Raw genomic sequence first — 12,089 nt, 5'->3', positions numbered from 1 at the left:
GTATGAAGTACTGACTATGTTGCAGTTACTGAATAGTTAACAAGCATAGGGATTATCGCCCTGTGATCACAGACCAACTTAAGGTCTCCTGAAAGATTGCATACAGGCCCTTGAACACTAAACCTTATACTATGAAATGGATGCAATCAATAGTGCTTTCAGTTAAAGAATTGTTTGAGTTTGGGGCAAGGGATACTCTTGTCATCACTCAGCACTCACTGCTTTTTCACTTTGAAGGTATCACCTGCTTTCACATTTTTAACTCTTGACTTTTCTATTATAGGGGAAACCATAGTGAATGTGTTGGACATCAAAAAGGATGCTGGACTGTGGCATGGCATATTTGCGGTAAGCTACTCAGCCTAATAAACCTACTGTTTCACTGACTAATGGGATTTTAAAATCCACTCCATTAGATTTGTTGCTGTGGATTAATAGCCCAACAGTGGTGGTTTTAATTTGAAACAGTGCTTTTAATGAACCACTCTATTTTCCAATGGCATTTTATTCAGATGTACAATGTAAATGTTAATGAAAATAAAGAGGAATGTTGCACTGCTGTTACTTGCTTACGAGCCTGGCTATATCCTTTTTGTAAGAGCACAGAAGAGAGCTTAGAGACAGAAATAAAAATCCCATCTGCTGTGATGGCTCTTATCCTGAAAGACACCATGAATGCCATATGTAGACTATTGCCTTAAAAAAAGATCTCTCAAAGCCTTGCCTCATCTCTTTTCCTGCCATACATAGTTACATTTGGGATTCGTCTCTTTTATCACTTGTGGTATGCTCCCTCTCATGCTCAGTGGCTAATGTTATTTCTTTTGTATCTTTCTTTGCTTTCAGAATGTAATGAATAAAATGCACACAATTAGTGTTCCCTACTCAGTGATGAAGACCTGTCCCCTGTCCTGGGTCCAGAGAGTCCACACTCACAAAGGTAGTCGCAGACACAGCTTCTCAAGTTTTTCATCATTAATCTTTAAGCTTTCAAAGTTTAATAGTCACTGGCTATTTTGGCTATGGTTTTGGTGGATGGGGAGGCAGATGGCATATGGTTCTAGTGATATGTAACATAGTGATGTGCCAGTTTGGCTAAAAGATAAGGGTTTAATTACTGTAGGCTTGAGCAAATTATTTACTTGCCCTTCCTCAACTTCCTTGTCCATAAATTGAGAGGAATACACCTTAATTTAAGTGCTAACAGAGAAGTGTTAAAAAAAGTTGCATTACTTGAAATATTGTGATTAGCATAGAGGCTTTAATTGTCCTTACTGTGGTACCTGAAATAAGCAAGGAGCTTAACAAGTGCCAATCAGGGGTGCTGAAACACAAGGACCACACCCACAACCCCACATGTAACAGGACTAACTAGATACACTGGAAACCCACACAAGGGATGTGGAGAATGGGTAGTGGCAGAATAAACACACAAGTTGGGTAACTGTTGGTTGACAGTTTAACGGTCCACCACACTAGCCAGGGGAACCAGATTTGGAAAAGTAACTCAATGTGGGCTCTTGTTGGAGTAGAGGAAACGGGAAATATATGGGAAACAGTTTAATGATAAGTTTAAGGGATAGATAATAAGGGGAAAGGTCACACTAGAGCTAATCAGCTGTGGATGAACTCAAGGGCTGGTAGGTGGGACTTCAACACTAACACAGGCTGTCAGGACAAGCATGGCTGGTCAGAAGGGGTAAAGGATTTCTCACTAATGAGTCCTCTTCAGCTCCACCAATGATCTCAGCTTCCTAGGGCCTCAGGTATCACAGCAATTCAATCCAAAGGGTAATGAAGTCAGGGAGATGAACTAGTTTGCATGCCCACCATACTACCTAAATTCAATGCTCAAGCTGAGCTTCCTCACTGCACAGATGGTTTCTTGCTGTAGACAATTCACTTTTCCTAGCTCTTCACTCAGACAGTTAAGCTAAGCAACCTAACTGCCATTAGCCACCGGAATCACACAGGAAAAACTCCCTTCTCTTACCACTGTTCCATACTTGGAACCTTCAGATCTTGCCTGACAGCTCTGGCTGCTACCTTACTTTAAAATCCTAATTTCCTCATAACATACCCTATACATTAAATGTAAGCACTAGACTCAATTTTCTTGAATAATGTTTTCCAAAACAACTTTGAATCTTCATTAATTGTTAGCTATAATCCCTAAAATAGAAGTTGATGTCAACAGAGTATAAAGAACCACTGCATTTGTTTTTTTTCTGTACTAACTTTTTTCCCTTTTGACTTATAGCCAAAGTGGCTTTAGTTAAATGTCGAGATTTGCACTGGGCAATGATGGCACATCGGGACCAAAGAGATGTGAGCTTGAGTTCTCTCCGTATGCTAATCGTGACTGATGGAGCTAATCCTTGTGAGTAGTTCTGTGGTGGGCTCCTTGGAACCTAATTCCTTCTAACTTATTTTATTTTCCTATTATATTTTTAAGTCCAGCTCTCACTTTTTCTATGAAAAGAAAAAAGCAATTAGTGTTCCACCAACCAAGATCATCTTTGTTGCAATATAATCTGTAAACTGGCATGCATGATATGTGGATACTCTTGGTTGAAAAAAAAACTCAAGACCATTTTGTTTGGGGATAATCAGAAATACACTAGAACTTTTCTAGTCCTTCCCTTTTATAATCAGACAATTTCAGACCTTAGTGGGGCTCTTGTGTCTATTTGATATAAGCAAACTCATTAATAAAAAGCAGGTTTAATCGTCAAATGTATGATTAATTTTTTTAGAATAAAAGAGAGTATGAGACTAAACTAAAACAGACAAAATAGATGTTTTCATTGCTATAATATTTTTCCATTTTATTTTCAATTCTAAAATTTCCCCTCTCCCCATCTGTTCAGAAGACAAAAAAATCAAAATATATTACAAATATGTATAATCATTTAAAACATATTCCTGCATTAGCCATATCCAGAAAGAAAGAAGGAACAGAAAAGAACAGAACATAAAGTTTGATCTTCCCTCTTGAATTATTCTCTGCTCTATCTGGAGGTAGATGACATGCTTCATTATGAACCCTTTGGAATTGTCATTGGTCTTTCTATTGATCAGAGCTGCTAAGACTTTCAGTTGATTGATGTCTTATGGAGAGAGTATGCCTTAAAACATGATTATGGCCATGATTTCATGGCCTTTTATTTTTGGCCAATTCTAATTTTCAAGAAATCATTTTCTTCTGTAAGATTTCATAACTCTTACCAAGCTGATAATTCTCTTTTCATATCTTTGTTCCAAAGCTCTCATTTGGCAAATTTTTTTCTTCTTTTTAAAAATTCTTCTAGGAATTCTTAAATTTTGTCCAAAATGCATTTTTTTTTCCTTTGAGGCTTTACATATGGTTATTTTCAAGTCATTTTCTTCTCTGTTTGAATCTTGAGCTTGCCTTTAACTACAGAAGTTCTTTATGGTAAAGTTCTTTTTTTTTTGTTAATTATTCAGCCTCTTTTTTGATTTTGGACTTTATGTTCATGCTGGACTCTGCCCACTTCTACAGGGAAAGGTGACCTGAACCCCCTTTTATATCCTTCTTCTGCTTCCACAGCTCAGCCTGGAAACCTGTTCACTGACCTCCTGGTCAGCGTCCTGCAAATTTCTGACTTGGATTTGCATCTCTTGGCTTCTGAGGGTTGTATTTCAGTAGACTGCTGCTAGATTCAGTTACTGTTAGCCCATTGGGAGCTTCTGTAGATTCAAAGCAATTGAATTGCCAGCTCTCTTTTGGTTCAAGCCTCCCACCCTGTTTATTCCATTGCAGGCTGCATTGCCACTCTGCTCCTGGGCTCAGAGCTACACAGCTATGTTTCTAGAACTTGTTCCTTCCCCATTATACAGCCTGGGCCTATGCTCACTTGCTACTGCTCCTCTCTACCCTGCCTTTGTAGCCTGGAACTTGGTAATGTACAACAGAGCTGCCAGATGACACACATTCCTACATCAAGTATTATTAATTCAGGGATTCCCTAGCATTTCTGTTTACCCAGTGCTTCCTGCCCTGGTGCTCTTTCCATCCCTTGGAGACTGAAATGTTTTCTACCACCAATGCCACACATACTCCTGGCCAATCCCTTTCCCCTTCCCCATTGTCCAAATCAGTCAATCAATCAGTGTCTCTCTCTCTCTCTCTCTCTCCCTCTCTCTCTCTCTCTCCCCCTCCCTTTCTCTTTCTCTCTCTCTCCATATATAAATGGAGATATGTATGTATGTATGTTTTCCTCTCCCTCTTTCCTTCTCTTCTCTCCCTTTCCTTCCCTTCCCTTCTTTTCTCTTCTTTTTCTTTCCCTTCCTTCTTTGCTGCCAAGGGCTGGAAAAATGACTCATTGTGATTTTTTCTGGCCTTTTCTAATCAGTTTTGATTCTGGTACATTTTCTACATCATTGTGGAGGATTTCTGAGCAAGCTAGGCAAAATGTTTCCTCTCCCTCCACCATCTTACCTCCTACAGTTAAGTTATTTTAAGCAAATTGTTACTGGAGTGTCCTTCTATTGTATCCTGCTGCTAGACTTGTCTTTGCATTGGCCGTACCATTCCCATCCTTAACATCTCTACTCAGTGGTCTTTTCCAGACCTTTTTGTCAGTGTAAAGATTCCCAAAATTTTTGTACTGCCCTTCTGAGTTGCTGATATCAGCCTGGCTCAAGACCTTTGACATTGTAGAGAATAAGAAACCTGCTTGATGAAACTTTAAAAGATGTACTCAGTCTATAACAGTGATGGCGTTAACCTTTTAGAGATGGGGATCTGGGCCTGGCCCCCTCTCCCCCGACCAAGTGCCATGCCCAGCCCCTCTACCAGAGACTGAGTGCCACACCCTGTCACTGAGTGCCATGGAGAACCCTTCCCCCCACTTATCCCACACAGGGTGCTCCCAGGGTTGGATAAAGTGAGGAATCCTCAGCAAGTATAGAGAAGGGGAGGGGAATGGCTCAATCACTCCACTCCCCTTCAGGACGGCCACCTGTGAGCTCCCATTGGCTGCTGGGCAGAGGAGCAGATCACAGGAAAAAATGTCCTCGGGCATGGTAGAGAGAGGGAAGGGAGCAGCTATACCCAAGTCCCTCTGCCTTTCTAGTAATGACCTCTGGCAGGGCTGGGGGGAGGCTCTGTATGCCATCTTTGGCACCTGTGCCATAGGTTTGCTGCCACTGGCCTATAAGATCCTGAGGGTGGCCTGAATCACTGACTGCCTCTATGTGATTGTGGAGGCAACTATCCTCATAGGCCAGTGGCCCTGAGTGCTAAGGTATGATAGCCCAATGAAAATGTTTCTTCCATTGAGGTTCATACAATAGCTGCCATTTCCCCAGCTGTCATTTTGTGTATGCCAGGAAGGCAAAGAAAGATAAACAGTACCTCTACTTCCAAGGACAGGCTGCCACTCACATTGGTCCAAGATAATTCTCTTCCAAACATAACACTTTCAGCTCCTGAAGGTAATCTCAGAGGAGACCACTACAGGTGTCTGCAATCTGTCCAAGATACAGGCCAATGGATTTCTAAAAGTGCCAGTCATCAGTATAAATGGTTCTGTCACCAAGAGCAAGTTTGTCACCTGATATGTCTAGCTGCCATGAGTTTGTCATTGATAGCCTCAGAGAATCTACAGTGTGATGATCTTGGATGATGTGACTATAGTGGCATTCCCCAGTGTTGTGAGCAAGAGCTCCTGCCCTCATTCAAAACCTTGGAAACTTTGGGGCATGTGGCGGTCATCATCTCAGAGACAGGTCCCAACAGTGCACTGAAGGCTTTGACAGAGGGTCTATGAAACGATCACCATGGATGAAGTCTACAAAGAAGGGAACATCTTTGTCACTCCATCATCACCTTGGGCAGGTACTTGGAGCAGATGAAGAATCAGAGAGCCAATGGTGTCTAATAACAGTGGACCCTTAGATGTAGAAGTAGAAGGAGACTGAACAGAACTGCAACAGAGGATAAAATGAGATGTTGGATGGATTGCTATAAGCTAAAGAATTTACTGTACCCTGAGCCATTCTAACTTTATATTGAACAACTCCTTCCACAACCAGGTGCTATCCTAATTTGAGCTTTGGACTCACTTAGGGCAGTCTTCTGTGGAGGTGCACTTTCTGCTCAAGAATCTGGATGTAGCTGTGGCTGAGGGCTGCCTTGGTTAGCTGAATGTGAAGCTGACAAAACTGGAGGGAAAAATGTCATGCCTGTGGAGGGCCTGTTCAAACCTAACTACTACTGGTACCAAGGTCCTCCTGATCCAAAGACTCCCAATGGCTAATAGTATCTTTCTGCATAGAGTAATAAATGATGTAGAGCAGTGATTCCCAAAGTGGACACTACCGCCCCCTGGTGGGTGCTGCAGAGATCCAGGAAGGAGGTGATGGCCACACTTTTTTTTGTATTACATTCTATTCTGAATTCATTAAATAGTTTCATAATTTCCAGGGGATGCTAAGTAATATTTTTTCTGGAAAGGGGACAGTAGGCCAAAAAAGTTTGGGAACCACTGATGTAGAGGTTAAAAAAAATAAAGAAACTATAACCAGGCTTTATTTATAGTATTTACAGGTAGAAAGTAAAAAAGAAAATTTTGAAGTTCATTTCTCTGGGTTGGTAGTAATATACCCTTAGACCCATTTGTGCCTTTAAATAGATGTCCAGCTCTTTTTGAGATATAATTTTATGAATTTGCCCCTGAAATGTATAATTGGACCGTATAGATTTAATAATAATTTTTCAGGAAATGTATGGAATATGCTATATTTGTCTCCTTGGTTTCTCATTAGAACCTTTTAAAAATTACAATAATGAAATTCACATTTTCATCTTTAAAATTGATCCGTTCTATTTGCTTAGGGTCCGTATCATCCTGTGATGCTTTCCTGAGTCTGTTTCAGAGCCATGGTCTAAAACCTGAGGCCATTTGTCCTTGTGCCACCTCTCCTGAAGCTATGACTGTTGCAATTCGCAGGTACTGTTCAGTTCAGGAAATGCAGAACAAAAAGTTGTATGTTATAACTGAAAAGGAATGTCTAATACTTGCCTGATATTGCCCATGAGTATAAAGCACGAAGTGCATTATGGGCCTAAGAGAGCAAAGGTGACTGTTGATGGAATTTTTATGCAAATTGTTACCTGAGAAAAGAAGTTCATTTCTTTTCTTACTGTCGCCATTACTATTAAGCTATATGTGCATGTCTGATCTAGTCTCCTACTAAAATGGAGTGCTTTTTCCCCAGGTTATTTTATCTTTGTGGTAGGTACCATTGTGGCCTTGAAACAAAATGTACTTCATTAAAGCAGGTGTCAGGGAACTGCAGCACATAATACCTTTCTTTCTATTTTAGTCTGCTGTTAATTTTTTACTATCCTCCTGAACACTTTCCATTGTTTCATAACATATTTGCATCTTCCTCTAAGCCATGCTTCTTATTTCCACCAGGCTTCTTCTCCAGATGCCACCATATGGTCATACCACTCCTAGGCTCAGAAATCTTCAGTATCTCATATTTCCTGCCCAGTAACATTCAGATGCCTCTGCCTAGCATTCAAGACCTTTTACCCCATGGTGCTGCCTCAACTTGCAGGCCTCCATTTACTCCCATGCTCCTGCCCAAACTGGAGTAATCTCCATTCCTTTCATATTTCTATTTTCATACATTACTCCCACTGATCTGTCTCACTAGAGTAGGCTTTCTTCCCACCCCCTTATCTATTGAAGTCCTACTTCCCCTTTAAAGGTCAGCTTCAGTGATTCCACCTTCAGGAAATCTCTCATTCTCCCACTTCCACCAATCTGTAATGCGTTTCCCTCCTAGGAGCTCACTTCACATTTTGTTATATAGCTCAGTGATGTGTCTGCTATAGTTATCTGCGTGTGTATCATGGATGAGTGCTGTTTCCTCCATACTCCTGGACCTAGTATATTGCTTTATATTCAGTAGGCAGTTGATAAATAATTGTCAAATTGAAATTGAGAGTATTTTCCTACACTGATGAAAACTCACCTTTTTTCAGGCCATTCCCTATCTTCTGTGAGTGTGATTCTTTAAGAACACAGTGAGTTTCTAATGTAATTCAATTAGAAAGAATGCCAGGTTTTCCTTCCTAGGGCTGATATTTTACTCCCATGATAAAAGTGTTGGCCTCCACATCAGTTTGTTTTTTTCTTCTCAGACCTGGAGTTCCAGGGGCCCCTTTGCCAGGACGAGCTATTCTCTCAATGAATGGCTTAAGTTATGGGGTAATCCGTGTCAATACTGAAGATAAAAATTCAGCTCTGACAGTACAGGATGTGGGACATGTAATGCCTGGAGGTAAGTCCAGTATCATCTCGTTTTTTTTTCAAGGGTATGTTCCTGGAGCAAATGGGGCCCCATAAAGTAGGAGACAAGGAGCCAGAATCCTGGCCTTTGTATGTCGTGTGGTGTACAGCGGCAGTCAAAGCACTTATATTTTCATTGTTTCCCTGCTTCTAAAGTGGGGCTAATTATTCATGGCTAAGAAATTCTAATTTGGGCTGTGAACACAATCTTCCAATGGATCTATGAGTGCTCATTGCTGGTGAATCTGGTTGTCATTGTACTGGTCAAAAGTGTCTGTTCAGTGCAGGTGGGGTCATGATAGCTATTCTTCCAAAGACCCCTTCTACAACTACCACTGCAGAGACCACCAGCTGCCACACCTTCCTCAAAAGAGACAAATCAGCTTCTTAAGTAAGGCAGGAGGCAAAATAGAGAAAACTGCTGATTCCTAGAGGTGCAGAGGGTTGGAGGCCTTGTGTTCATTTACTAAAAACATAACTGGGAATGATTCTACTAAAGATGGTAAGATCCAGTCAATCCTCCAATTTCAGTTAACTTCACTTTTTTTTTTCATCATTTTTCATCATTTCGTCATTTTTCATCAACAGTGACACAGTGTTACTCAGATCTGAAGTGTGAGATACACAGATTGAATGTGGTAAATTTTACATGTCGTGGTTGAAGGCAGTGAAATATTAGGTAGTAAAAGAATCGAATTTGGAGTCATGAGACTGAAGTTCAGATCCCTGTTCTGCTACTCAACTTCCTTCATGATATTCAACAGTTATTTCTCTTCCACATCTGTAAAATGTTGTACTTTTTCATAATCTTTTTTTTGTGTCAAAGAGCTATGGATCTCTTCTTAGAATAATCTTTGTAAATGCACAAAATAAGATATATAGAATTGCAAAATAAATCACTTACACTGAAATATAGGGGGCAGCTAGGTGGCTCAGTGGATAGAGAGCCAGGCCTGGAGATAGTCCTGGGTTCAAATCTAGCCTCAGATACTTCCTAACTGTGTATAACTCTGGACAAGTCATTTTGTGAGAAATCATTTAGCCCCCTGCCCATCTTAAATCAACAATTTTATCCCTATGATTAGTTCTAATCAGTATTATCCAGTTTAATGATTTGATTAGTTACTTATTAGTATCCTCTAACCTAATGCAATCTTATAAGAATAGGTTACTTTTTAACAAACAGTAATCAGAAATTGCTAGTCTTAGATCCAGTTATATACTTCATAGTTTAATAACTGAGAAACAAGAGTCTTTTTTCCCAAGAGTTCTATATCAGACTTTATCTTAGTCAACATGACTGGGAGTTGGGAGGGGGGTAGGGGAGGACAGGAGAAGGTCTCCACCCAAATGTCACAAACCTCCATAGAAAGTCCCATGATATATTAAATATAGAAAAAAGCCCTTCCACTCAATATTACTTCCCTTGTAACCCTTATTAGGGAAGCTGGGATACCTAAACAAGTGACTAAAGTAGGTTTGCTGATAAAAACAGACCTGATGATAAAATGGGTGGCACAAAGATGGAGAGTTGTATGGCCTAATTGCCATGTGGCCACCTATTGTTTGGTAGCAACGTGATCAGGGGCATACTAAGTGTTTGGAGTCAACCAATTAGATCACTCACTGATGTCTATACTGACCAAAGGTTGGGACTGGGCCATGAAGGGAATACTGTACTCTAGAGAAGGAAAGGGTCTCAACTGTGAGGAAGAGCTGGGATCCTATTTGTTGGAGTTATTGGCTCGGGCTCTGCTTCAGCTGTTTTGTTATGGATAGAACAAATTTCTGGAGTTACAATTTAATCCCAGTAGCCTATCCCATACTACGTTTCTGACTTGGAATGGATACTTTATATTGATTAAGAAAAATATTCTGTAGACAAGGAAATTGCAATCACATGACTGAGTGGTAAGCCTAATAACTATAGACATTTCAGAGTTGAGATGAACATAAACAGTATTTTGAGTTTATGGGTTATGCTATATTAGACTACCTATGAGTTCTATTGGTGACAAAGGCACAGGTACTGTTAAATACTATTTTGATTTATCAATGACATATAATTTAAGAAAATACTCATTTCCATGATGAGGTTAGTGAAAAATAAAAATGTGATTTTTTTTCTTATCAAAATTCATAGACATCCTTAAATCTATTTGTGAACCCTTCGGTTAATAACCCATACATAGTTTAGTTTGTCTTTCTTTTAGCTCTCAATTGATGACTCTCCGAGCCTATGAAAGAGAATGGATTAGTATTCATTTCAAGTATGCCAATATTTCCATGGCTAGTTGAAGGAATTTGGTGATCTGTGCTCATAAACCATTTTTTCCATGCATTAGGGATAATGTGCATTATAAAACCAGATGGACCACCCCACCTCTGCAAAACAGATGAAATTGGAGAGATCTGTGTCAGCTCCAGAACAGGAGGCATGATGTACTATGGACTTGCTGGTGTGACCAAAAACACATTTGAGGTATCTATCTTAATCTATATTTTATCTATCTAGTCTCTTCCTAACTTCCTAAGAATAAAAATTCTTATTCCATATGCTTTTTGAAAAATCAATTATAAATAATGTGGAAACTGCCAGGTGTAAAATGGGAGAAATGTGTAAGGGGTAAAAATAAAAGGTTGAACTAAATTTATCAGAGAGTAGGGTCGCCAGGAATTAAGTACTTAATTCCAAATGAAAGACTCAAGTCAGAATTACTTTTAAGGTAGTTTATTTACAAATAGGAAGAGAGAGTTAAAGTAAGAAAATCAGAGAGAGGATAAGGCAAGATATCTAACCTAACACACCAAGCATTTTGCTCCAGCCCCTGGCTCAACCCAGGCAGAGCTAATTAGTCCTCAGCTGGAGCCGAGGGCTATAATAGGGAAAACCAGGGAAGGTGCCTTAAATATTAAATATGGGCTCACTGGGGTAGATAGGAGACAGAAAGGGAGAATGGGTGAGTCAGGGAACCAGGTTTAACTACAAGGGAAAGACCACTGACTGGAATGACAGTTAAGCCTGAACAACTGTCACTCAGCCCCACCCAGCCTGGAATAAATACAGATTAACACATACACACAATGAGGACCTAAAATTACTAAAAACACACAGGAAATCAGTTTAATTATAATATGAGGGGATTGGAAAGGGCATTAGTTTAACTATGGCTAACAACCCAGGACTGGAGTCAAAAAGGGTAAGATCCCTAGCCAACCTGACTTCTGCCAGGCTTTGACAGCTTGGCTAAGGACCTGGGGAAGAGAGCTTGCACTTGGCATCTCACAACTCTTCCAGGGATGTTACAGGATGCCAGGAACCAACTCCTCCAGAACTGATGTAGCCAGGTAGGGATTGAAGTCTGCAAGCTGTCCCCCAGATCACAGGCCACTTCCCTATTCAGTGCTGTCTTGCAGGATTGATGTCTTCTGCTTTCAATCTTCACCACTCTCCACAATCCCAGGGAATCAGGGTACAGCTCCACTAGCTCTGAGGTCTCCCACAGTCAGTTACAGCTTGTCCTAACCACCATGGAGTCCTTCTCAGAGAGAAAGCAAGCCACTTCCTGCTTCCCCATTCCATGTGGAATTCTCCAGTCCTTCCTGTTAAGTCTCCTAAATGATAACTTAAGTAATCTTCCTCAAAGCAGGACCCAGTGATGAATAAAGCAAGGGCTTCAGCTGTGAAGCCTCTCCCAAGAGGGGAGGCCTCTTCTGAGGATAGTCCATTCAGAAAATCCAGGAAGGAGTCAGTCTTTT

At 40.4% G+C, this 12,089-nt stretch overlaps 1 protein-coding gene across 1 annotated transcript in view; it reads left to right on the top strand.

Annotated features, from left to right (window-relative positions):
• Positions 1–12,089, top strand: part of DIP2B (disco interacting protein 2 homolog B) — a 241,974-nt gene that overhangs the window by 177,801 nt on the left and 52,084 nt on the right. The window contains exons 13-18 of the mRNA XM_044679259.1: positions 284–348; positions 847–940; positions 2,261–2,380; positions 6,863–6,977; positions 8,183–8,322; positions 10,676–10,812. Coding sequence (XP_044535194.1) covers positions 284–348; positions 847–940; positions 2,261–2,380; positions 6,863–6,977; positions 8,183–8,322; positions 10,676–10,812 — 671 coding nt within the window. The remainder of the gene's footprint in view (positions 1–283; positions 349–846; positions 941–2,260; positions 2,381–6,862; positions 6,978–8,182; positions 8,323–10,675; positions 10,813–12,089) is intronic.

The sequence above is a fragment of the Gracilinanus agilis genome, chromosome 5 (genome assembly GCF_016433145.1).
Source record: "Gracilinanus agilis isolate LMUSP501 chromosome 5, AgileGrace, whole genome shotgun sequence".
In the NCBI taxonomy this organism is placed as follows: domain Eukaryota; kingdom Metazoa; phylum Chordata; class Mammalia; order Didelphimorphia; family Didelphidae; genus Gracilinanus; species Gracilinanus agilis.
Note: the sequence above shows the minus strand (reverse complement) of the source record. Positions and strands in the feature narration are given on the sequence as shown.